The 26,183-nt window shown below is 35.3% G+C and overlaps 1 protein-coding gene across 11 annotated transcripts; it reads right to left on the bottom strand.

The window, feature by feature from the left end:
* LOC129311628 (nucleolin 1-like) lies at positions 1-24,435 on the bottom strand. Of its 11 annotated transcripts, none has more exons than XR_008593335.1 (26): positions 24,000-24,426; positions 23,825-23,873; positions 23,338-23,489; positions 23,089-23,187; positions 22,871-23,005; positions 22,667-22,783; positions 22,458-22,580; positions 19,979-20,035; positions 19,826-19,882; positions 19,644-19,735; positions 19,452-19,569; positions 18,079-18,167; positions 17,904-17,961; positions 14,724-14,815; positions 14,519-14,636; positions 13,639-13,727; positions 13,494-13,536; positions 12,973-13,064; positions 12,775-12,892; positions 5,829-5,917; positions 5,651-5,723; positions 5,431-5,522; positions 3,796-4,124; positions 3,203-3,375; positions 1,803-2,069; positions 1-361 (listed from the first exon to the last, which is right to left on the bottom strand). XR_008593335.1 is itself a non-coding variant. In XM_054954008.1 (25 exons), exons 2-24 carry the CDS (start codon positions 24,030-24,032, stop codon positions 3,833-3,835), a joined length of 2,277 nt encoding a protein of 758 aa, XP_054809983.1. In that variant the 5' UTR covers positions 24,033-24,183; positions 24,281-24,435; the 3' UTR covers positions 1-361; positions 3,796-3,832. The 11 variants fall into 11 exon arrangements, 6 of the variants coding, with proteins under 6 accessions (XP_054809983.1, XP_054809986.1, XP_054809982.1 ...); XR_008593336.1 differs by having other exon boundaries at positions 1,803-2,058; XR_008593334.1 differs by lacking the exon at positions 3,203-3,375.
* Between the last annotated feature and the right edge of the window lie 1,748 nt (positions 24,436-26,183).

The raw sequence follows: 26,183 nt of genomic DNA, 5'->3' as shown, positions 1-26,183 counted from the left end.
TTGCCTTTTAACAATCTTTATTTTCAACATCATAGCAAGTATCATCCATTAAATATTATACAAAATAATTATGGGGCAACAACAGACTTTTTTCCCCTTCCTTCAATAGAACTGCAAGGTTGCGGTAAAAAAAAAAACAAAAAACAAAAAACAAAACTGCGAGGTTTATACAATTACAGAACTCCTCAAATCCAGCTGTAACTTGTAACGCTCTATTTGATTGTCATTAATTCCCAATGTCATACAAACATGTGATTCCCAAGAGGAGCAACAGAACTTGAGCAAAGGTATTCTCCTGCACTGCTCGTCATCAACAAAAAATAATCCACGCCCCCAAATCGTATCCAAGAGAAGAAATCATCTGAGAATGAGAAGGCACATTGGCATAAGGAAGTGTAGACTGTAGACCCAACTATGCGAATCATACATTATTTATACAAGGCAGACAACAGATACATACAAGAAATTATTAACCTTTTTGTATGAAATCCAGAGTCTTCTGAGGAAAAAGAGAAGTTAATTCAAGATATACAAAAGGCAAATTTTTCATTTTTTGATTCTTAAAGATTTGCTCAAACTTTGATTTAGACCCAGAATTTATTTTTTTGGTGCGTGGTTAAAAACACGGACCCTTGTGCTTTCAGAATTTTTAGATGGTTTCTTTACAGTCCCTTGCATCTTTCAAATGGTTTCATGTTATTCCCTCATGTTTTCTAAGGATTAGCATGTAATTCCTGTTATTCCAGCGCTCCCAAATCCTTCAACGAGGATTTTCAACCGTTTGAGATGTCATTGACGGCTTGACGCTGTGGAATCACCACAATCACAGTGCAACCAATGCCTCCTTGATGCTCGAGAAGTCACTGACCCTTTTTGATTCATGAAATCACAGAACACATGAAAGATTGAACCACCAAATCCAAGTCCCAACTCTTTACTTTGAATGTGAGGGATGAACCCCAAATTGTGATTGGCAATTATATGAGGGGAACACCATATAATCCTGAGTTGGGTCAGACAACTCCGTTAACAGAGTTAACAAAGAAGAATGATGTTGAACCCTAATTGACTTTGAGAACTACTTCTCCAAGTCCAAAATATAAACATTTCCCCTCAACAAATCTTGGTTCAAAATATCTGCAATCTAGTATCTATTTTACCCCTCGTATTTATTAATCTAGATATTTGTATGAATATATCTCTCACTCATCAAAAAGTGCATTGGTGATTGGGGGATTGAGGTAAAAAGGGAAAACAAAATATATTTTTACGGGAATGAAAACTTTATTGATATGCAGATTTTTTTCAAAAACTACTTATATTTTGGATAGGAGGGAGTATAATTGAACCAAAATAAAGGTAGAAGGGCTAGATCCAATGTTGAATAGGACTTCAAGGACTAACTTTTGCCAGAGATGAACAATATTGAAAAGAACTACCCAACATCATCAAAACCGTATAAGACATTCTCTAAATTATTACTATCAACCAAATGACGCCATTAGAGCTTCACAAACCAATGTGATTAAATCAAACGATGCAGATAAAATTCAATGTGTTGTTGACGATACAAGAAAATTTAAACACTCCAAAGTAACAAGAGAGTAAGTAAACGTCAGGAAAACTTGTTATCTGGCACCTCATAACTGGGTCAAGGTAAGCAGTGACTTATCTCCATAAAACAGGGATAATGCAGGATATGAAGGACATAACACAAACAGAGATTTGAAATTTTTGTCCAATTCCACTGAAGATCCTCGTGAGAAACCTATCAATTAGATGGAAGAATAACAAAATTATACCTGAATAGGAGGCATGACGTGACTCTTGCTTGTTGAATCATTGAGGGAAACATCATTTCACCTCAATAGTATCCACAGGGCTGTTTGTTTGGACTTCCCTCATCACCTCTGCCAGAAGACTCCTCATCTGGCATGCTGAAGATTCTCTCCCACCCTCTCTAAGGGATTTGACATCAAGGAATGTGTGTATAATTTCTAGCTTGCCCAAGATGCAATTTTAATAGCTCTAGGGTTGTCTTTAGGCCTTACAAGCGTTCTGCAGCCCAACTAACGATGAAGAGTGCATTGGTTTTTTATTATTGACACAACTCGATTGTGGCTAATTAATTAAACTCAATGTAATGTAATCAAACTTTCTTGGGCTTTAATTATTGGCCAAATATTACTGTAGCTAATAATTAAAACCAATATTATTAAATACAATTCTATAACACTATTTACTAGCCTAGACTGACCATGATCAATAATGAAACCAAATTTAGTTTGTTAAAGCCTAAAGATTGAATATGATATAATTTAACATTAATTTAATATTGAATAGTGGCAATGTAATTATATTATACAGGCCATTATGATTTCCGGTAACCTTAAGTGTGTTAAATTAATTCATGATGGGTTAAGGGTTATTTTTGCCCTCAACTTTAACCAAAGGGTCTATGGATACTTTAAACTCAACTATAAGTCAATATTGCCCCTCAATGTTAGAAATTCTCTATCTCGATATCCCTGACATTATTCACCCATTATGTGGGTCCCATTGTGCAATATTTTACAATAAAAAATATTTTAAAAAATCAAGTGTGGGACCCAATGTGCAATATTTTATAATAAAAAATATTTCAAATGTAGGACGCACATAATGAGAGAAGAGATGAGTTAACGTCAGGGTTACCAAGGTAGCGACTTTTTAACGTTGAGAGAGAAAATTGACCTATGGTTGAGTTTACGGTGCCCATAGACCTTTCAGGTAAAGTTGGAAGGTAAAAATGACCCTTAACCCATTGCTAAAGCCGTGTCTACTCTTTTGTGCGACCATGAAGGTTCTTATTACATTGGCAATGACCTTGGGATTACAATGACAACATCTAGCCATATCTAGCAATATATCACCGTCACCTGAGTGATCAGAATTTCCATGACTCAACAAATCTAATCCATGACTAAAAATTCATGTTCCTTATTCTCTTTTGCCCAAATATCCAGATTAAACTTGAGTCATGGAATGTGCCATCTTTATGATTCAACCTACATTTTTTGATCCTAAGTAGACTACTCAAAACTAAATGAATCAATATCACGGTTTCATTCATTTGAGTGCAATCATGCATTTCTTTTTCTTTTTTTCCCTTTCTTTCTTTCTTTCTTTCTTTTCTTATAACCCACAGTCATGCATTTCCTACCTCTACCAAATCATGGAACCCACAGATATCACTTATGATTTGCGATTCATTCAAACACTGCCTTTTAGCCATGTCTGCCACTGGATGACATAAAACGGCACCAAAGTGTACATCTCCTGTTGTAGCAAATCATAGCAACTTCAAGTCTAAAGTGGCCGCGTACATTATAGTTTCTACAAGAATCATAGATGACACTTTTTATCAATCAATGCAGCATTATCATAGTGGGTCAGTTCATCACCCTTGTTCTCCAACCAGCACTTATGTATTGATTTGATATCTCTCATATCCATGACTACGGTCATCAGCCACCATGCATGCTAGTCTCAATATATTATAGTTATCGTAATTCAGAAAAATACTTAGACTAGAGATACTATTAAGAATAACATTCTAGGGGCAGTTATATGTTGATTTTTATTAAGAATATAATAACTCAATTGCTTTTTAATAAATAACAATCATCTCATCTCATGATTGGCTTTTAGGACATACACTAACAGATAAATCAGGGGAGTTTCAATTCAAATCCAAGAGACAAGTATTTGGCATAGTAATCAATCGACCAATAATTCAGGGTACATAAACTATACCTGGGCCTTCTGCTACAAGGCTTAATTTATTGTTCGTTCAATGCCACCTGCTGGCATAACCTCTTCCATGACCCCATTGGCCACCTCCATGCCATCCACCAACTTGATCACCACCACGCCATCCACCAAATTGATCACCACCATGCCATCCGCCTATTTGATCACCGCCACGCCATCCGCCTATTTGATCACTGCCACCTCTACCATCTTGAATATAACGCCGAGGTCGTCTTCTCTCCACAGACAATATATAACCTCCAACCTCAATTCCATCAAGTTCTAGTGCTTTATTAAAGCCATCAACATCCATGAAGTCCAACCAAGCATACCTGTAATGAGCATGCATTTACAACCAAGGTGGGCAATAAGTTCACCCATTTAGAGGCATAATCTGAGAAATGTAGCAGAAGGGGGACGGTATTAATAAAAGTACTTTATAGGTACTATTGCCTTCTAGCCCCCTATGGCTGGAATCCTTGCCAAGGAGTTCAATGTTTTGGATGCAATATCTGTCAGAGTGTGGGCATTCAAAAAGGAGTGGTAATCCGTGCAGTACAGACAAAGAATATGAAGTAAAACAGGAAGGAAAAAGAGAAACAAAAATGCCACATAAAGAAACCAGCATGATAGAGCAGAAAAACAAGGATTTAGCCATAGCTGAAGTGAAGGAATGGAAATCCAGCAGAAAGGGGGCCCATGTATGTTGATAATGAATATGAATTTTGGGTGTGCCAGTAGAGTCATTTTCCTTGACAGGGGAATTGAGGAGAGAAGGTATCTTGCATAAGTGGATAGATTGTGGGACAATCAAGTAAAGAGATAACTGAGGAAATGACATCAAGCAACTTAACAATGTCAGTACAATCCTCAAAAACTAATTGACTGCTGCTTATAATGCCTGAGCATGACATCAGGTACAGGTGAATAATTCCAGTGAGCCGCTATACTATAGTGTGAAACCTATATATTTAACCCAAAAGAGGCAACATCTGAGAATTCATGGCCTTTTCTTTTGGTGCCTTTTGACAGCTAAGAAGTTTGTTTTTGGATCAATGACTTTTATGGTATCGTATGGAAGCATTGCTGATAAGCATCAAGAGGATGCTATTCGAAGTAACTATGGACATGGAATGTGACTCACAAGCTTAAAACATTTTCCCAGTGTTGCACCGAATTTGAGGAAAAAGCTGAATTGTTCATGGTTCATGAATATTCTTGCTATAAACTTTATTATATATATTGATGATGGTTATTCAAATTGACCAAAAATACCTCCATATTCAAATCAAATACCATATTTCATATCATTATATATTGTTGTTATGTTTTTTTTTTTTGGATTGCTCATAAGTATTATCCTATTCGAAGTAATCTTATTCAAGGCACGGTCAAGCACTAGATGTGCATTGTCACTTTTATTTGTCATTTTTCATTGCAATAGAAGGGAAGCAACTGGACAATACGAACAGAAACGGAAAACAACCTCCAGCATTTGAGAGCCTAGAGGCTCCCCTAGCAATACCAAGAGAAACGTAAATTACAGGGCCATGCCGAAAATTTTCAGAGTTTATCATGTCATATCATGTGAACTAAAAAATTGGCCATTATAAACAAAAAAGGATAAAAGAAACACACCCTTTAGTAGAACCGGTGCCATAATCTCGTGCAATTGATATCCTTGAAATTACTCCACAAGAACTGAAATGCTCTTCCAGGCTATTTCTTATCTGAAAGAACAGAAATAGAGTCATTAGCAGTAAGAAATAAGAATACAAATCATGCTTTGGATAATGAGACATGCATGCAATCTCATCCATAAGAAATAAAGCAACATACATATTCAAGATAGAATTACCTCATCTTCTCTTAAGGATGTATCAAAACCCCTTACAAACACTGTTTGAGACTCAACACTTCCAGAGCCGTCCCTGTTCCCATGAATAATAACAAGTAAACAGAAAAGGGAAGATGTAGATATAAGACAGAGAATGAAACGAATTATTAAGATGAAAAAGAAAGGTATTGGTAAATACCTGCTACTGGAAGAATGCACAATCTTTTCATTAGCCAAATCAAGCCTTATATATTGTCTCAACAGTTCGTTTCCATTCAACTTAAGGGCCTATCGTTACATGATAAAAATTCTTCAGCTCAAGATAGTCTAGATATTAACAAATGAATGAAGCACACCATCTTTGAACATTGAGAGAGCTCAGCAAAAGTAGGGACAGAGCAAGCTAAGGGTGTAGCGGCTCAGAAAAAACAATGCATGTCAACTGAAAGATGCATTAAGGAGAGAAGCACCAACTTGTACCCTCTATATCCGTAATGGTTAACCCTTACTCAAAGAAAATAGTTTGCAACAATAGTAAATCCTATGATTACCATTTCCATAGGACAGACTCTAAGATGATCTAGTCAAGGAAAATAAATGAACTGCAACAGACAACAGAAATTGCAATGAATTTCACTTTATTTGAACAAATACTTAAAAAATACCAAGAAAGGAACAAAACATGCGATATCAACTAAATCCATGATGTATTTATTCTCAAGTAAATATGTTAAAAAATACTTACTATCTTTTTGGTAAATTTTCAGTCCAGGAAAAATTTTCCCGGTGGAAAAATCCTCTCTCACGAGGCATAAACCATTCACATTGATTGCCAAAAAAATCAAAATACCACCAAGATCAAAATTTAGAAAGGGGGAAAAATTACAACAAATGAAATAAGGGAAACAAAGAAACTTTTGTCTTATAATTAATAAAGGAAGAGGAAACTATATTCATTTTAGCCCTAAAGTGAAGCCTGCTAACAAAATTTATAAATGAACTTCAAAAGATAACCGATCAATATCCTGAACTCTAAAAAGTGAAAATGTTAAGCCCCAAATAATATTTGGAACTGGAAATGAATTGAGTTAAGCGAAGCATTGCCATCAAAGACAAAATCAGATGGCCTCATGCTGTTGATTTTAACTAGAATTTAAAGTTCATGAGGAGCATTTTGTTACTCTCAAAGTTCATATACCAATTTTGTAACAAAGACCTTGGTTCAAGGGGACTAAAATGTAGTTTTCCCCTTAAAGGAATGAGACCTTCCTCAAATCCTCAGTAAACAGTGTAAAAAATAGAGAATTTTATTACAGTCTGACAGGTCCATTGCCAACTCTTATGGTTGTGAGAGGTCAGGTTGAGAGCAAGGTAGAAAAATAAAGGGCCATAGGTAGAGAATATACTGAGTGAGAGCAAGAAATTGGCCACTGTGTGGAGAGTTTGCTTCTGTTCTTTGTCATCACCTTTTATTCTTCAGTTTCTATTTCTGATTATGCTACTGTGATAAATCGCTCCTCATCCATTCCTTTGAATTTGACAGGATTCCCTCTTTTTCATTTTATCAGTAATATAGCAAAAGATCCTACGGTGTCATACTGGATTTGGTTTCCATCACAATCACACTCAGCCTGTTTGGTACACAAAATGGAATGGAATGAAGTAAAAAAAGTGATTTTATATGTGAAATGTCTTTCATGCTCTAAATAAAAAAAGTACCAAGAGACAAATACTGTTAAATGATGATAATATGGGTATAACGAACATTGCATATCCCAATTTGCATATTATGAAGAAGGAATCTTTTTCATAGTTTAAACTTTTCATAGTTTAAACCAAATGGAGACTTAAAATTTGTACACGCACTAATTTACCAGGACACCATATTTAAGTTTTGCCCTTATTTATAACATTTATTAATTGCATTACACTTGCATGTGGACTTCTCACCAACACTTCAATGACACACGCACACTTCAATCATGCGTGCACTCAGTTCTAGTCCTTTGGGTAGTTTCTTCACTTCCTCGCACACAATTGCATTTTGAGTTTTTGTGTGTTCACCAACTTTCTTTCATTGATTCAAAATGGTGTGCAAAAGTCAGCATATATACAACAACCAAAAGCAAAAACATCAGGTACCCTAATCCTATTCTTAGCCAACAAATATGCCTAATTCAAACTACACATAAATGCAATATTTGGCATATTACAAATAACAAAAATTAAATGCAAGAATCGTATTAATCTTGCCATACTCTCCCTCAAGTTGGAACATAAATGTTAATCATGTTCAATTTGCTGATGCAATCTTCAAAATTCCTCTTGAAAGCCCTTTAGTAAGAATTTTGGATGTTTGTTTTTTCCATCAGGATGCATGTTGAGTAAATTATCCCTCCTTTGACCTTTTTTCAATGAAATGTCTATCCACTTCAACATGCTTGGTTCTACCATGTTGAATTTGACTGAGTGAAACTTCATTTACCTACTTTGAGCTATTGGATGTACCAATCACAAGGTGTCCAAGAACTACTAATAAAGTATCAATTATGGTGGGATAATGGATAATTTGGGAAGTTAGAAATATATAAGGAATAAATATCAACAACAACAACAACAACAACAAGCCTTTATCCCACTAGGTGGGGTCGGCTACATGGATTGCAAGACGCCATTGTGCTCTATCATTTATTAAGCTTTTAGAAATATTATTAATTAAGAGATCATGTTCAACAACTTCCAAGAGTGTTCTCTTAGGCCTTCCTCTACCTCTCTTAATCGGACTCAAAGTTATATGTTCCACTCTTCTCACTGGTGCCTCCCTTGGTCTTCTTTGTACATGCCCAAACCATCTCAACCGATTTTCTACCATTTTTTCCTCAATAGGTGCCACCCTCACTTTTTCACGTATGTGCTCATTTCGAATTTTATCTTTACGTGTATGTCCGCACATCCATCGTAACATTCTCATCTCTCCGCACATCCATCGTAACATTCTCATCTCTCCGCACATCCATCGTAACATTCTCATCTCTGTTATTTTCTATTTAATATTTAGGATATTTTCTGTTTTGTAGGGTTTGCTGGGAGGCCCTTAAACTTAGGAATAGTGGGTACTTGTAGATTAAGTCAATAATTATATTTATTTATATTTTAGGCAGTTATCTTCCATTATCTAAGTTATGGATTAATAGGAGTATTTTTAAGAATTATTAGTCATTTTTCTATCCATAATTATTAAGGCACAATATGTAGAAATCATCAAGAAATACAATCCTTATTTTGTTATATTAGCAGAAATTCTCCTTTGACTTTATTAGTTGTATGAGTTTAAGACCCTTGCTCATCTTCTATTAAAGATATTCCAGTATAATTATTAATTCATGAAATTAGATTCTCATTTCCTATTCTAATAAAGATTTATCTTTCTTATTTCTCTCTACCTATCTTGGATCCTATCATTTGATATCAAAGCGATTTGATCCAAAGATGGTTTCCACCCATTCCACACACATTCTTCACAAACCCATATTTTCACCACCCATCCCATCCTATTATCACCCATCTTCTACAAGGCATTTTCCCAAGTATGATGGTAGGGATCCCCACTCATGGATTTTAGAGGCTGAAAATTATTTTCAATATTATCACATTTTCGAAGACTTAAGGTTGATATTACATTGAAGCACTTAGAAGGAGGCACTAGTGATTTTTTCACTTCTATTAACATGGAGCATATCATCCTCTATTGGGAAGAATTAGTAGAGGTATTATAAGAAAATTATGAGCCTCTGGAATACCAGAACCTAGATGAGTTCTTGTGCAACATCAAGCAAACTGGTTCAGTCCACAAGTACAAGCAAGAATTTGCAAAATGCATCACTCTAGCTAGAGCACTATCTTCTCGGCATCTTCTTAAGCGACTTGAAAGAAGAGTTAAGAGCTCATGTATGCATACAAAAGCCAAACACCATGTTTAAGGTTGTAAGTCTTGCCCTAGAATATGCGTAAAAGACCCAAGTTCAATTTGAACCCAAGCCCAATGATTCCTTCACTCAAAATCGGCCCAACCCTTCTGCTAGTCCTCAAAATTATTTCCCATGTGATCAAATTCATCTGCCATGTCATTTCCAGCGAGCACATTTTCTTCTCACTCAAGTTCTACAAACATGTACGTGTACAAACCTACGGATATGTCGTTTTTGTCCCCTGCTCTTAGACCAACAAGCTCGATGACATCCAGACCCTCCCTTATGGATGCCGAACACTAAAGGAGAAGAGAGAAGGGCCTATGCTCCCGTTGTGGTGAGAATTTCAGACCTGGTCATCACTGCAAAGGAACCTTCTCATTGCTAGAAATTACAGAAGTGAGCGAGGAAATTGTTCATCCTCTTGAAGATGTTGAAATTGAAGAACCTGAACCTGAAAGTGCTGAAAGTTCTCTCAATGCTGTTCTAGGTAGCAACAACTTATCTGCAATGAAGCTTCAAGGGAGCTTCTTTGAGCCAAGTCCTATACTTGATGGATAGTGGGTCTAACTGCAACTTAATCCTTAAAGTTTCCATGCAGCCTCTTGTTCAACCCTTTGGAACCCATGTGGGAGATGCTGTTATTTACTTATTACTCCTATCTCAACCCCCAAATACACAAGAAAGCTCTTGCCAATGTCTCACCTTGAGGACAAGGCAAATTTCCAAGGGGAGAGTATTGATAGAGTACTGATTATGGTGAGATAATGAATTTGGGAGATTAGAGATATATTAGGAATAAATATTATTTGAAGTTATTTTCTAGTTAATATTTAGGTTATTTTTTGTTTTGTAGGGTTTGTTGAGTGGCCCTTAAATTTAGGAATAGTAGGTACTTGTAGATTAAGTCAACAATTAAATTTATTTATATTTTAGGTAGTTATCCTCCATTATCTGAGTTATGGATTAATGGGAGTATTTTTAGGAATTATTAGTCACTTTTCTATCTATAAATACTAAGGCACAATATGTAGAAATCATCTGGAAATACAATCATTATTTTGTTATATTAGTGGAGATTCTCCTTTAACTTTATTAGTTGTATGAGTTTAAGATTCTTGTTCATCTTCTATTAAAGATTTTCCTTTATCTTTATTAATTTGGAAAAAGCTTATGACCGTATACCAAGAGAAGTGCTTTGGAAAGTATTGGAAAAAAAGGGAGTACGGATTGCTTATATTAAAGCCATACAAGATATGTATGAGGGGGTAAAAACTAGTATAAGAACGCCTAATGGTCAAACAAAGGATTTTCCTATAAAGATTGGACTACATCAGGGATCATCTCTGAGTTCTTATCTGTTCAACTTGATCCTAAATGTTTTGACGGAACATATTCAAGGGGAAATTCCCAAATGTATGCTCTTCGCGGATGCTATAGTTCTTATAGCAGAGACAAGAGAAGAGGTTATTGCAAATTTGAGTTATGGAGGAAAACATTGGAGTCGAAAGGTTTCCGTCTGAGTAGGAGTAAGACGGAATATTTATGTTGTAAATTTGGTAAGAGACTATTCGACAATAATTTGGAAGTGCAATTGGGAGATCAAATTATACTCAAGCAAAAAATTTTAGATATTTGGGAGCCATTATTCAAAATGATGGCGAAATCAGTAGAGATATTTCACATAGAATTCAAGTTGGGTGGTTTAATTGGAGAAAAGCTAAACAAGTTATTTGCGACCGTATGGTGCCTAATAAATTTAAAGGAAAGTTTTATTGCACTGCTATCAGACTGGCAATGTTATATAATAGTGAACGCTAGGCTCTAACGGGACAGCAAGAGCATAAAATTGGAGTAGCAAAGATGAGAATGTTACGAAGGATGTGCAGACATACACATAAAGATAAAATTCGAAATGAACACGTACGCGAAAAAGTGAAGGTAGCACCTATTGAGGAAAAAATGGTAGAAAATTGGTTGAGATGGTTTGGGCATGTACAAAGAAGACCAAGGGAGGCACTAGTGAGAAAAGTGGAACATATAACTTCGAGTTCGATTAAGAGGGGTAGAGGAAGGCCTAAGAGAACACTCTTGGAAGTTGTTGAATGCGATCTCTTAATTAATAATATTCCTAAAAACTTGATAAATGATAGAGCACAATGGCGTCTTGCAATCCATGTAGCCGACCCCACCTAGTAGGATAAAAGCTTGTTGTTGTTGTTGTTGTTGTTGTTGTTTTATTAATTTATGAAGTTAGATTCTGATTTCATATTATAATAAAGATTTATCTTTTTTATTTCTTTCTACCTATCTTAGATACTACCAACAACCTCTGGGTCTAGTTCTTAGCACTTTAAGTGTAAGTTCCTCACTATTGTTTGATTGCTTCCTTTGTGAGTATACCAAGCACATTTTATTTTTTTTCTTTCTTTCCACGTCTCCCAATTTTGAACTTCCTTCTGTTTCTAGCATCAGAGAAGACGATTGAACTAGTGGTGGCAGAGCTAAGTCAAATGAAGAAGTTTCAAGCGGTTCAAGTAAAGGAGGTGGCAGTATAGTCCATAGGTCAATTGCATATCTATTAGGATTTTCTCCATATTCCCTCCAAAAGCTTAATGTGACTTGACAACAATCAGCATTGACAAAAATCTTGCTTGCCATGATAGGATGAAGCATGTACAGCTGGATGGAAATTTCATCATAGGAAAGTAGAGTCTGGACTCATATGCTTAACTGGCTTTGCTACACAGTAGCAGGCTTCCCAGTGCCTACATCCCAACAAAAAGCTCTATCTAGGGTGAAATTTAAAGAAACAATCTGGGAAAGTTAGACATACACTCCCCAACTTGAGGGGAAGTGCTGCGAGATATCAGCCCTTTCTCTCTTAAATTATTTTTCTACTATCATTCTTCTTTTTATTTTATTTTGATCATCATCACTTAGATTAAGGATTCAGATACTATCTAGGGTATTGCCCAAGATGATTTTCTGATTTTCAGAGTTCTGAATAGAATAGAAGCTTAGATTCTGTAACAGATCAAGCTCTTCCACCAAAATACATAGTAATAAAAGCACAGGCGAAGGGACAGGCAATAATAAAAGCATAAACCTCCATCATATAACTTTTAAAGGGTCCTGAATGATGATCAAACTAGCCATTATGAGATAAGAGCTTACATTTCGTGCTGCTTCTTGAGTGGCAAACTCAACATGTCCAAATCCTTTAAACCTCCCTTCACGATCTGTAGCTAAACGGATATCAATAATTTCTCCACAGTCTTTAAATAAATTTTCCCTGAACAATGATGAGATCAGAAGTAAACAAACAGCCAAACAAAAAAACTGCCAAGCACTTGCATATGAAACAGTACATACAAATCAACCCTTTCCACGCTATATGACAAGTTTCCGACAAATACTGTCTTTGATGTGGCATTTTGTTCTTTTGGAGCAGCTGGCATTCTAGCCTGTAACATTTCATAGAATCAAGCATGACATCATTGATTGAAACACAAGTCACAATTATTTCATGTCCTCAACATAAGATGAATAGATTAACATTTATGCTAACAATTTTCCACCTTATATATGTAGCAAAACGTTTGAGCCACCAAAACTGACCACCCAACAACTAAAAGATTTTCAATCTATACCTAAGTCTTGAAGAAGTAAAGGTTTGTTCAGTTACTATTAGATTATTAGGAAGAAAAGCAACATAAATGAATTGAGATAAATACCATCAACTATCTCGTGCTTTATGAATGAAGCATAAACCAATTAATAATGTCTATTAATTTTTCTACAAATGAATAATATCTCATCAGAAAACATGCAACTGAATAAGACATGTTTATAGGAAATAAAGTGACATCCAAATATGCTACAGATAAAATTACCTCATTTCCTGCTAATGAAGGATCCTCCCGGGTAGCTTCATTCCTGTTGCCACAATTATTAAGAAACAAACAGAATAAAGAAATCATGGATATGAGGTAGGAAGGGGGGGGGATTAAGGTAATCAAAAAAGCATTTGACAAATACTTGATACTGCGTGTATATGCACCCCTTTCAGGAGCTAGATCAAGTCTGAGAGGTCGTCTCAACAGTTCTTCTCCGTTCAACATAAGGGCCTAGCATTACATAATAAAATTCCTCAGCATAATACATTTAAGAGTTAAGATACAAACAAATTAATGAAGCATGCCATCTTCGCACTTAATGAGGGCCCCAGCCAAAATAAGGACAGACCTAACTAAAGCATAGTTGCATAGTTAAAATTATACAATAAAACCTAGCTCGCAAAAATCAGGACAGCAATATCAACTTATACCCTCTGTCATTAATAAGTGCAAGGAATTATATTCAGATATTAATAGATACTTCCAAAGCTATCATCCATGAAAGTGGTCTAGATAATGTGAGATATTGATGTAAAACAGCAAGGGATGGAGAGAGAAGAGAATGGAGGAAGAAAATAGAGAGAAGAGGAGGGAGAAAACGAAAACTTGAGGAAGAGTGGGTAACTGAAATTCTCAAATTTATTCAATTCGTCAAAGAGGTCTAACAACCAAAGCAACTCTAGGGTTATTTATAAAGCCTTATTCCTAATACTAATTAAACTATCACAATCCTAAAAAATAGGATTAAATTTCACTCAAATTTAAAATAAACTAAATATTTAAATAAGATAGGATAGGATAGGATAATAGGATAAATCCTATTCCAACTAAATTTATTTAAAAGAATAAGATAGGATAGGATAATAGCATAAATCCTATTCCAACTAAATTTATTTAAAAGAATATAAATCCTAATTCAAAATAAATTAATATCCTAACTTTTAAGATAAAGATGACATCAATTTAATCTTAGATTTTCCTAATCTAGGATAGATCTTCCATTTTTCATTACAAATGCTTACACTTTGTGCTGCTTCTTCTGTGTCAAATAAAACATGAGCGAAGCCTTTAAACCTCCCTTCACGATCTGTAGCAAATCGAATATCAACAATTTCTCCACAATCTTTAAATAAATTTTCCCTGAACAAGTGTCAAGATCAGAAATATGCATACATACACACACATAGAAAATATATGTTTAGCATTTGCACTGGAAATAATACATACAAATCAGCCCTTTCCGCACTATATGACAAGTTTCCAACAAATAGCATCTTCGATCTGGCATTTTGTTCTTCAGACGGTGCTGACGTTGTAGGCTGCAAAAATTCATGGAACGACACATCATATCAATGAGAATACATTTTCACTGATGAAACCCATGTCATAATTATTACAGCGCTCAATATAATGAATAAGATATCATCTATGTTACCAATTTTCAAATTTTGGTCTTTATATACTGCAAAACAATTGAAAAACCAAAACTGACCATCATCCTAAAAATATTTTCAACTTATAACCAACAAGTCTTGAAGTGAGGTTAGTTCAGTTTCTATGAAATTTATGAGTACCGCCCAGGCTATATGAATTATGAATAGCTAAAGACACCCCTAATTCTTACCCATAAAAAAAAAAAGACGCCCCTAGTTATTCAATGCATGTCTAACCTGTCATCACAAAACCAAACTTATTTATATATTTCTCTATTAAAAAAGTTTAATTCACTTTTTCATCAGAATGCTTGAACAGTGCAATTATCTTAGAATTTGTGCCCCCGTCTATTTTAATTGAAAGTTACATACGTGTTGCCGAGGTAAGAAGGAATAACATCTACCAATATATCAATATCCACTAAAACTTCCAAAAAGTATGCTTGCCAAATGCAATTTACCTAGCTAACAGGTGGAAATCCACCTCAAAATTGTCATGAAAAATTTAACCACCATTATTAATCCATATAAAATACTGCTGAAGCAGGTTTGGAATTTTAAAAGAAAAAAAATTATTCCTCAACCTTTAAAAAAAAACTAACAATTGCATTGATAAACAAAAAATTGTTTTAGTTTGATGCATCTTGCGTAAATTTGAAGGGTGTAGATCCTGGGGAGAATCTTATCAGAAACGTGGTGCAGAATACAATGTAATCATAATATCATTCAATACCATCATCACATCAGTTCATCCCTTATTTATAGGCAAGTATAAGTCATATAGCTCATTTAACCAGAATCCTTTCTGATAGAGCAGAATTGCTAACAAACACTACCAACTACTTATCTCATTTAACAATCCACCCTCCCAAAAACTTATCCTTGAACCTTGGGCCCATTGCCTATCTGTAGCAGCTGAAAAGAGCCTATATGCTTATATAGCAGCCAAAATGCCCCAGACCAACTCGCTGCTACAACATGCCAATAGATGGTTCTGGATTAAATCAATCCCGTCACTAACAACAATATGCCCTCAAGCACGTGGGGAAAAACCCTCCTTGAGATGCAGACCTTTCAACCTTCTCTTGTAATTGACTTTGACTATGTATTGAAGACTCATCCCATATATGCAAGCTTCAAGGACTAACTGAGAGTGGTCTAAATAAATGTGAAGGGCAACAACACTAGTAATGGACTCTTTAATCTCGCACATAATCTAGAATAAAGTCCTCTGTGATAATGATTAAGCCTTGACGAAATCACAGCTCTTCACCAGCACAGACCTTATGAGGTAGAGCAAATCATTTTTCACTTGAGTCTATGTTCCCAAATCCTCCACTTCTCATTTGAGTTGACAACCTCAAGGCTACAAGAAAAACTCTCAAACAAAATACTGCATCAGGTCTGTCCCTGATGTTCCCAAGACTGGCACTTCAGCAAATCAGTCACAATGCTGTGTGATCCTGGCAAGTGCCACACTGCTTTCCAATGTTCAAGCAAGACCCTTTCAAGCTTTGCTTCTGTGACAATGCACCACATTGAACAATCAGACTTTTCTTTTAGTTCTATAACACTTCAAATGAAGTTTCTGTTCTAGCTTTTTGGAACTTGCCAGAAAATATAGTGCTTTAATGAATGCAGTGAGTATAAAAGAAGGCAAAAGGACTCATCAACATAGAAGCCAATTTTACCAATCTTGCTAGTTATGATTAGTGAGCAAAGACTGAAGAAAATGCCTTATCCTTATTCAAAACACTGTGTCAATTTATATACAAGGTTGAGGCTTCCAGGATTTACTACTACTAATTTCAAATCACTACATTCAAGCCTAGAAATATGCCTATTATTTTTAGATTATTCTAATCTACTGATGACCTTATACAATCTTGGATCTTATCTAATCCACATAAAAAAAGATTCAATATAGTAAACCACATACTGGAGATCCTTTCAGATAACAACAGATTTGTGTTCAGGCTGCCCAGTTCGTGACTGGCAAAGAAGACATGAATTGACAAACCACGCTCATAGAGTAAACAATGTCAGAATGAGTCACTATGAGATAATTCAATTTCAGATTAGTCCTCTATACTTCTCAAGATCTTCAAATGGCTCACAATCATGGTTAGGCTCCAAACTTTCTCGTTTCTATCAAAAGATCAAGAATGTATTTTCTCGGACTCAAAATTATACCCTCCTTATTCCTTGAGACTTCAACTCCTAGGAAGTATACAATGGTCCCAAATATATGGTCTGAAATTGAGAACAAAGAAAGGTTTTCAAGTGATGAGATGCTTGAAGTGAAATTCCCAACAATCACAATACCATCAATGTACACAACAAGTAGGATAATGCTAGCATCTATTTGCTTTTAGAACATTGAATGATCACCTTCTTGATTCAAAATGTTCCATGATCTTAATAGTATCCTCCTCTTCTTGGTCTTTCATGAGCGAAGGGTTTTGATAGGGTGAACTACTTTTGACTCCCGAACTTTATCCTTTCTATAATCACACTTGCTCTTCATCATTTCCTCTATCCATGCTGCAGATTAAGTGACAATGGAGCATAAAGTTCCCTAGAAGTGCGTAAGCATTAATAATTTGTGAGGTCCTCAATTGGAACAGAATAAAGTGTTTGATTAGCAATTCCTTCAGTCATACATTTTGTGGAGAGGATTCATTTTATGTTGTCTCTGTGGGTTTCTACAAATGTCTTCTTTCACAAGGTGTCCCTTATGGATCTTCAACGTGATTGCTAGGCTCTTCTTAGAGACTGAATTGTTTCATTGCCATTAGCGTTTGCTCATTGAGGACTTATATACTCTGTCTTTGTACTACTTTTTTGTATTGTTTTTTTCCTCTCATCAATAAAGGAATTAGGAACACGGATTATGCCATTGAGAATGAGACATGCATGCCAACTTGAATGCTGGAAATAAAGCAACAACCAAATATGCAAAGGATAAAATTACCCCATCTTCTCCAAAGGATGCTTGAAAACCCTTCAATGAGTTGTTCCTGTTCATACAACTATAAAAAAATTATGCCAAAAATGCTATAAAAAGTAAAAAGTAAAGCAAAAAGGTAAGATGTGGAAGCAAGAGGATAAAAAATTAATTTAGAGATGACAAAAAAATTCATAAATACCTGCTATTAGGGGTATAAGCAAACTTTTCACGGGCTATCTCAATTCTGACAAAACGTCTTAACAGCTCTCTCCCATTCAACATAAGGGCCTAGCATTATGTAAACGTTCTTCAACTCAATAACATTTAGATACAAACAAATAAAAGAAGCTTGTCACATTTTCACACTAATGCAGGGGCTCAACAAAAATAGGAACAGACCAAGCTAAGAGGTATGGCAGCTTAGGAAAGATTATAAACGAAAACTAACAGCATAGAGCAAGAAAGAAACAACTTCAACCTTTATCATTTATTATTAATTTTTTTATAGGCTTGTTCATTTCACCAAAATAGCTTGAGCTACTTAGTTACGATTGCCACAAACTTATATACCATTCATTTTTCTTATCGTTTTAAGATGTGGGACTTCTTTCAAAGTTTGTCCTTGACACAGCCCCTCAGATGTAACTGGAATTTATTCACTCTTTTTTTCTTTCTCCAAGTCAAAATATCATTTGTGTCTAATTCTATTAGCTTGGGCTCGTGTTCTGAGTATTAGGGGACTCAAGTCACAGCCTTCATTTTCTTCCATGCCTAGGCTTGTATTGAACTTCAAAGGCTCAAGCCCCAAAATCCTGTTTTTAGGGTTCCCGAATCTTTAGGTGGTCTGACTTTTTTTTTTTTTAACTCCAATACCATATTAATTTTCTTATTGGCTTGTGTTTTGGCTCCCCATTTCACCAAAATAGCTAAAGCTACTAGGTTAGGGTTGCCAAAAGCTTATATAATATTTATTTTTCCTAACATTTTCAGATGTGAGACTTCTTTCAAAGTTTGTCTCTAATATTTATAAACGTTAATAATTATGCAGAGATAGACAATGATATGATACACACTTTTACAACTATTCTAAATGGCTTGCAAGTCATATATGTGATGACATCTCAATTCCTACATCAAAAAGATATGATCATGGCTTTGAAAGAGAATACAAGAACTGATCATAATCTTTAAAATGTTATCAAAGCACTGTCTACTTTTACCCTAAGTGGTAAAAGTACACCTAAGAAATGAAAGCACATCTGTTGACAAGATTCTCTGATTTTCTGTTTATATTGTATGTTTATTGCTAGCTGACGTCTATGATTTTATGTTCAAATTTTATTCTTATCTTATTTCATTTTCTTGTTATTTTCTGGGGATCCAATTTGTACTTGATCCGCAAATAAGTAATCGGCCAGAATCCTAATAAAATAAACAAAAATTTTCCTCCTCCACTGTGTTCAACATCTGTCCAACAGGATCACAGGTAAGACAAGCTTCAACCATCCTTGCTATATTAACAGTTACAAAGTGACTATGGACTAGACATCAGACAATATGACAAATGCTTACATGTTTCGCAGCTTCTTCAGTGGCAAACTCAACATGTGCAAAGCCTCTAAACATCCCATCGCGATATAAACCAAAAGAGACATCAACAATTTCTCCACAATTCTTAAATAAATCTTCCCTGAAGAATGTTTGGATCAGAAAAAGAAATGCAGAAAATACATGCAAAGCACTTGCACAGGAAATTATACATACAAATTGGCCCTTTTCACCTCGTAGGATAAGTTACCAACAAATATTTTTTTTGATGTGGCATTTTGTTTTTCTGGAGCAGCAGCTGATTTAGGCTGCAAAATTTCAAGGAATGGCATATCATATCACTGGTTGTAACATTTTGATATATAAAGGGAAATAAGAAAAAGAAATCAGCCAATTACAACTTCCTTTCTAGTTGCCCCTGTTGAGGCAGCATCAACCATTTCATCATCTTTCACCTGATTCATACCAGCATCCATTATATGCTACAAGTGATCATGAGACTAAACAAAATTAGTTTTTAGCCGCCACAGAAAAAATAATGATACACATACATTTTTCTGAGGAGTAGTAGAAGGCTTCTCCTTGATCTCCTCATTTTCTTCGGAAACCTGTAATTAACAAAGGCCATAGTCATTGCAAGGCCTCAACATATAATGAATTAGTTAGTATTATTGCCGATTATCAAAGTTCCATCCCTGTCAACAACAAAACATTTGAACCATCAAGACTGACTACTCAATATCCTAAAAACCTAGAACTAAGCCATGAAGAAGTGAGATTAGTTCAGATGAAATTACTGGGAGGATAAAAAGGAGTACAACATGGATTAAATGACATGTACCATTTTCTACTTTGTGACTTACAAATAAACCAATGAAACTCGTTTATCTTTTCTGAGCATGTCTACTATTTCATCCCTAAATGCTAGTTATTTATTTATTTTTCTGCTTAAAAAAATTGATTCTTCTGTAGACAAGAAAGCCTGGGCAATACCATGGAACAATTACCTTAGGTTTTGTATCCTAAATACACAAGCATCCAGCTAAAGCTACAAGAAGGCGGGAGTACAAAATAGGTTTCTATAAGCCATGGCTAATTACCCAGTAGACTTCAGGATAAGAATAGAAATATGACAAAATGGAAGACTTAAACACACATTTGACATGTTGTAGCAACCCCTCTCTTATTTATAATACTCTCAAGATACAGATTAACTAAAACAACTCCTACAGATAATGAAAACATATGTTTGAAGACTCCTAAACAATAATAAAATTTAAGACTCTGGATAATAATAAACCCCTAGTCCATTAGGAATTCTACTTATATAGGCTTCTTAACTTTACTCATCAAGTTTTAGCTGTTACAAATAAAACCCAATTTAAAAATGAAAACAGTTATAGAATGAGATAACTAGATACAACACTCAACTGAAATTACCAAAACATAAGTACTTTGCACCCAACTGAACATTATTATTAAAGAAGACATTAAAAGAATGTGATTTACTGCACAAGTTATTTAGTAGCATTTTAGCATTAGTTTTACCATTATTTAGTATTTTTTTAATACCAGTTTTTGTTTAATCCAAATACATTACCTTGTTCGGTTTTTATTACCTCATCTTTCTGATTGGATAATTATATTTTAATTGTTTTCCTGTTTGTTAGATTGTCAGCCTTTTATTCTGACCTTTGGATTCAGATAAGGTTGTTTTCATTTAAAAATTGTATTAACTATTTTGGACAGTGCAACTTAGCCCTGCCAACCCTATTTGTATTCAAACAATTCAGCTTTCAATGAACAAGTCCACAAGAATCAGAGAAAGATTAAACTCTAAAATCTTCAGAAACAAATACATAGTTGGACAACAAGACAGTGTACTTTCTCTAATGACAGTGTACCATGGCTCGAAGGGTCACAAGTTCATAGCACAAGAACTTTATCTATCACACCCAGTACTTTCTCTAATCACTAATGACATCCTTGGTAGACCCAAAAAATTCTGGATTCTTTGACCAACTTTTTACAAGAGGCCACCTCAAATTCTTTCAATTTCTCTCCTTCAACATGTTGTCGAATCACAATGAGACAGCTCTGATATGTCTTTGATTTATGTCTCCTAAATAGTCTTCTTGACCATCCCTCAGTTTTCCCTATAGGGTTTCTCACTAGGGCAGCCGATAGCTCAATTCTTGCATTTTCACTATGTTAAAATGCTCATAAAATTTACTTGTGGCAGAATGATGATCACAACACTTCTTATATTTGCATAGGGAGCCAAAAGCCTAAACTTAGGACAACTTGCCACATGCATGGACCACAAATACGAAAAGATGGATTCAAACAAGGACCCGTCACTAAATAGCTCAGTAAACAATGATGAGTTTAACCAACAGGCAACTTTAGACATAGCAATCATGACCTGAAATCCATTAAATATATTTTCCTGGGGTATTCATCAACTTCATTAAAGAGAAAATTGATGCAGGTGTTATTAACTTATTCGTGCTCTTACACAATTCAAAGTTGCTAATGTTTTGACCAAGGCATTGACCAGAGTTCAGTTTGAAAAATTGCAATCCAAGCTGGGCAGGATCAATATTTAGAACGTAAAACGTGAGGAGGAGTATTGGGAGTTAGGATAGTTCAACCACTATTGAGTAGTTAAGCCACAGGAATATTTATTCATTTTATTCTTTCGTTAGATGTATTTTACCTTATCAGTGTTTGAATAGTTTAAGCATTGACATGTACCTCTCACCTGTTTTCCTGTTTTATACATTTGTTTTTATATTCCCTGTATTTCAGTCAAACAAGGCAGATCAGTGGTCTTCCATATAGGTTATTTATGTCAACCTAATTCAGCGAAATAAGATTATCATGAGATGCAATTTCCTCAGCTGATTCTTCAATAACTACTATAAGACTCCTGAACAATAATAAATTCAGAACTTAGATAACAACAGGCCCAACACTCTGCATAATAATAAACTCCAAAATCATTAAGAATTCCATTTGGATGAGTACATTGCATTCATCAAAGCCTTCTCTTGATTCATCATAGGAGTTGTCAATTTTCTCAATCCCCTCCCTTTGAGCAACTGAAGAAGCAGGCAGCTTCTTGGATGATGTCACATGTGCTTTCTGGACCTGCAAAGACAGTAAGAGCAAAGATGTTACAACAAGTCAATCAAAGGGACTAGATCATTTGGAGAAAAGCTCAACATAAGACTTACATCCTCCTCATCTAAGCCACTATCCAGGGATGAGTCATTGCTTGACTCAACCTTCTTAGTAGATATATTATTACCTGCAGCAGAAGTAGCAAGCAACTCCTTCGATGATGTGGTTACCTGGGATTTTAACAACTAATTCGTAAATCCCTAAATTGCAGTAAAAAGATCCAACTATTAAACAGAATTCAATAACCCTGAATTTACATTGTCCATATCCTCATTAGTTCTGGTGTCAGAATCTAAGCCTGAGGCTTTACTTGAATCAACTTCCTTAGCAGGATCTTTCTCACTAGCATCAGGGAATTTCTCAGGCACTATGGTTGCCTCTGTTTTTATATCCTAAAAACCGTCAGCCAAATATCATTAGGATAAAGTATTTGAAAAAATAAAAAATAAGCAGCCCAGAGGATCTCATTGTTTACATCTTTGTCAATAGAGCTACTCCCTGTATCTGACCTTGATTCGACTTTCTTCTTCACAGCACTGGGTCCACTCTTGCCTTCAGCAGTGGCTAACTTGGACTACGGAGCATGATAACAATGCCCAAGAAGTATCAGAAGTTTGAAAGGAGGCATTCAAAGGAATCCAATCAACATTAGAAGATCTCCTTACTACTTTGAAAATAGTCACTATTTATGATGTCATAACTCATAAGAAACTTGCTCACTCACATCGTTCAAACCAGAATCTTCGTCTGAGTTTCCAGGATCTGAAAACGAATCATCTGAACTACTTTCCTTCCTTTGATTTTCGGAAACCCAGTCTCTCTTCTGCTTCTTTGCAGTCACTAGCTTCTCAGGTTCATCCTCAGCCTCCCTCTTTCCTATATCAATATCAAGGTACGGAGATAACCACACAAAAGTTTCTACCAAAATAAGAAGTTAAAAAAAGCTAAACTTACATTATTTGAAACCAAAATATCTTCAAAAGCAATTGAATCATTGAGACTTAGGAAAATTATAATCCTATTTGTGTCAGGGTCTCACACCAAAAGTTGGATTTATCAAATACCTCATAGCACCAACAGTTAGGGGGGAAAACTTCTCTCCAGAAAATAACATATACGAAAATAAATTTCCGTAGGAATAAATGTCGAAATGCAAAATATGATCAAGAGAGCATCGAAGCACAAGAGGACAGGAGATGAAATCTCGATACCAATCGTGGCAGACTTCGATGGTGAAACTCCAGCAACAGCAGCGTCAAACTACAAGACATCGAAAACAATGAGCAGACAAGTTTCTCATTACAAACCACAATTGGCATTTCTGCAAACAAATCGTCCAATTAAAAAACAAGCGCCAGAAATAATGCAGTTGACAACATTGCATACATTGGGAGCAGATTTATTGCTAGACTCGCCCATGTTAGAGACGGATACCGCAGAGAAAAAAGGAATGCTAAAAGACGGGGGTTTAAGGGTTTTGGACCCGTGGAAAATGCTATCACTCACTACCAGTGCCAGAGTTGCTTATCCTGGCAATGGGCATCTTTAATGATTTTGGCTCCAAGTTTTCCTGCCCAAAAACCGGTAAGGAAAAGGGCAAAAACATAAGACAAGACAAAACAAAATCTTAGATAACGGACAACGGGAAGGATTTCAAAATATAGTACATAGAACATCGGAATTCCAGGATAAGAAGGATGCAGAATCCTATGAAAATTTGGACAACGAGGACGACAGGATATTTCTACTAGGGAGAATTTTACAGGGAGAATCTCAACGAGGGTCCTGAAAACCAAATTAATAGCAAATAAAGCTCGAATTCTCCTGCAAGTTCAAGGGGTTAAATTATAATTAAATTTTTCAATTATCAAAATGCCCTTACCTTTTTTTAAAAAGAAAAAAAGGGATCCTATTGTTGGAAGTTGGAGCCACTGTGCCAGCGGTCAACGACTGATCAAATATGCCAAGAGACTTGGTTAGGAAACAATTAAGCGAACAAACATTACAAAATATATAATGCGAAATTATGCGTGTGTGTGTTATAACTTTCATTTCTAAGTATTTTTACCTTTGTTGCATATTTTGGAAATCTTATTATGCATATATTCAAACATCACTTGTTTATCCATAAAAACATTTGTCAATTGTTTAGGTTAAAACTAAAACAGTGTCTATTCAAAAGGAAACAACAGCTAAAACAAGAATTGGACCTAGTGAATTAAGTGTCAAGCCCAATAAAAGACGGTCCATATCATAATAGACTAGTCCGACCAAGTAAGCATGAGTCCTTGAATCCCTTCAAACTTAGAACCATTATTTAGACCATTGCCTCACACAAAAACATAATCTCAACGAGCCTCGAATCTCAAAAGATTGTGACCTTTATCTATGGATATTTTAAAAACATAAGCTGACGGTCATGAACAACTAATGATGGCCTACGCATACTAATAAATACGAGAACAGCAATAAAGAAAAAAACTTCAACAACAATCAATTTTTAATATTCATTTTTAGCATTGTAGTTTGTATTTCTAGACAGCTTTCAGCATTATTTTTAACTTTGTAACCACTACAATCTTAAATCTTACCTATTTTATTAAACTAAACACTCGTTATTCTAATCTCATTACATCTTTATATTTGGGTAAACTGTGGTAAAGGAGCCTAAGAACCCTTTATTATCTTTTGAGACTCAATATCTCAAACACATTTGAACATTTTGTTGTTTGTAAGGAACAATTTTTTATTCTAGCTCCCTTATAGGTTGTCCTTCTAGGCTTGCATTTGGATTGCCTCCTAATGGTTGCCCACCAAGCAGGCCAAAGGTTGAGCCTGCTCCAAGAGGTTCTCCCCTTAATGATATAGCTATGTTCCTCATCCCTTCATGCAAAGCCTACTTCATCCTTTGTTGGTATTCTCTTTCTCTACATTTAAACATTTCCAGAGAAAGAGAGCAAGGAATTTTTAATTTTCTTCCATTTATTTATCCATACGGTCCTAAATTCCTCGTAATACTTCTTCTGTGAGATCGTTAGATATAATCAATGGGTTAATGTGTTCACTTCCTACTTTCAAACAAGGACTCGTGTTGCTGCTGCTTATTGTCATCGATACTATATGCTCATGATATCTACCTGTCTCAAGATTAAGCATTAATGGTGTAACATCCTAGTCTTCAATCTAGGAATTTTAAGTGTTTATAAGGGTAGAATGGTAATTTCGAGTTGATTCTTGGATTAATGACATTTATGGGAAACTAATATAGTTTTTGAATCTTTTAATAGTTTTAAAAGAAGGCTAGGCCAAAGTTCGAACGGGTTGTGGCATGGAGGGAGGTTTAAATTGTGAAAGGGCTCTCTATGCTATGTGCCGCAATGCGTGTACACAATTCTGCATTTTAACAGTCGCAAACAAACTCGAGATCAGAAAGGGGAAAGAAAGAGAAATCGAAGGAAGTGACAGAGGAGGAGTTTGTGGTTGCTAAGGCTCGATATTAGGAGAGGTTTTAAGGCATTTAGAGCTTGAATCATCATTGGATAAGTTTTCTTTTCTTCTCACTTCCCCTTT

Source organism: Prosopis cineraria, unplaced genomic scaffold (genome assembly GCF_029017545.1).
Source record: "Prosopis cineraria cultivar Desert tree isolate PC_DT_omini unplaced genomic scaffold, ASM2901754v1 PC5, whole genome shotgun sequence".
Classification (NCBI taxonomy): Eukaryota; Viridiplantae; Streptophyta; class Magnoliopsida; order Fabales; family Fabaceae; genus Prosopis; species Prosopis cineraria.
Note: the sequence above shows the minus strand (reverse complement) of the source record. Positions and strands in the feature narration are given on the sequence as shown.

What these genes read in the sequence shown, in the direction of transcription:
- LOC129311628 (XM_054954008.1), bottom strand. Translation starts at nt 24,032, where the DNA reads ATGGGCGAGTCTAGCAATAAATCTGCTCCCAAT. An exon ending in GTAGCTCTATTGACAAAGAT is followed by an intron (nt 23,006 to 23,088) that starts GTAAACAATGAG and finishes GACGGTTTTTAG; the next exon opens with GATATAAAAACAGAGGCAAC. An exon ending in AGCGTGGAAAGGGTTGATTT is followed by an intron (nt 12,893 to 12,972) that starts GTATGTACTGTT and finishes ATCATTGTTCAG; the next exon opens with GGAAAATTTATTTAAAGACT.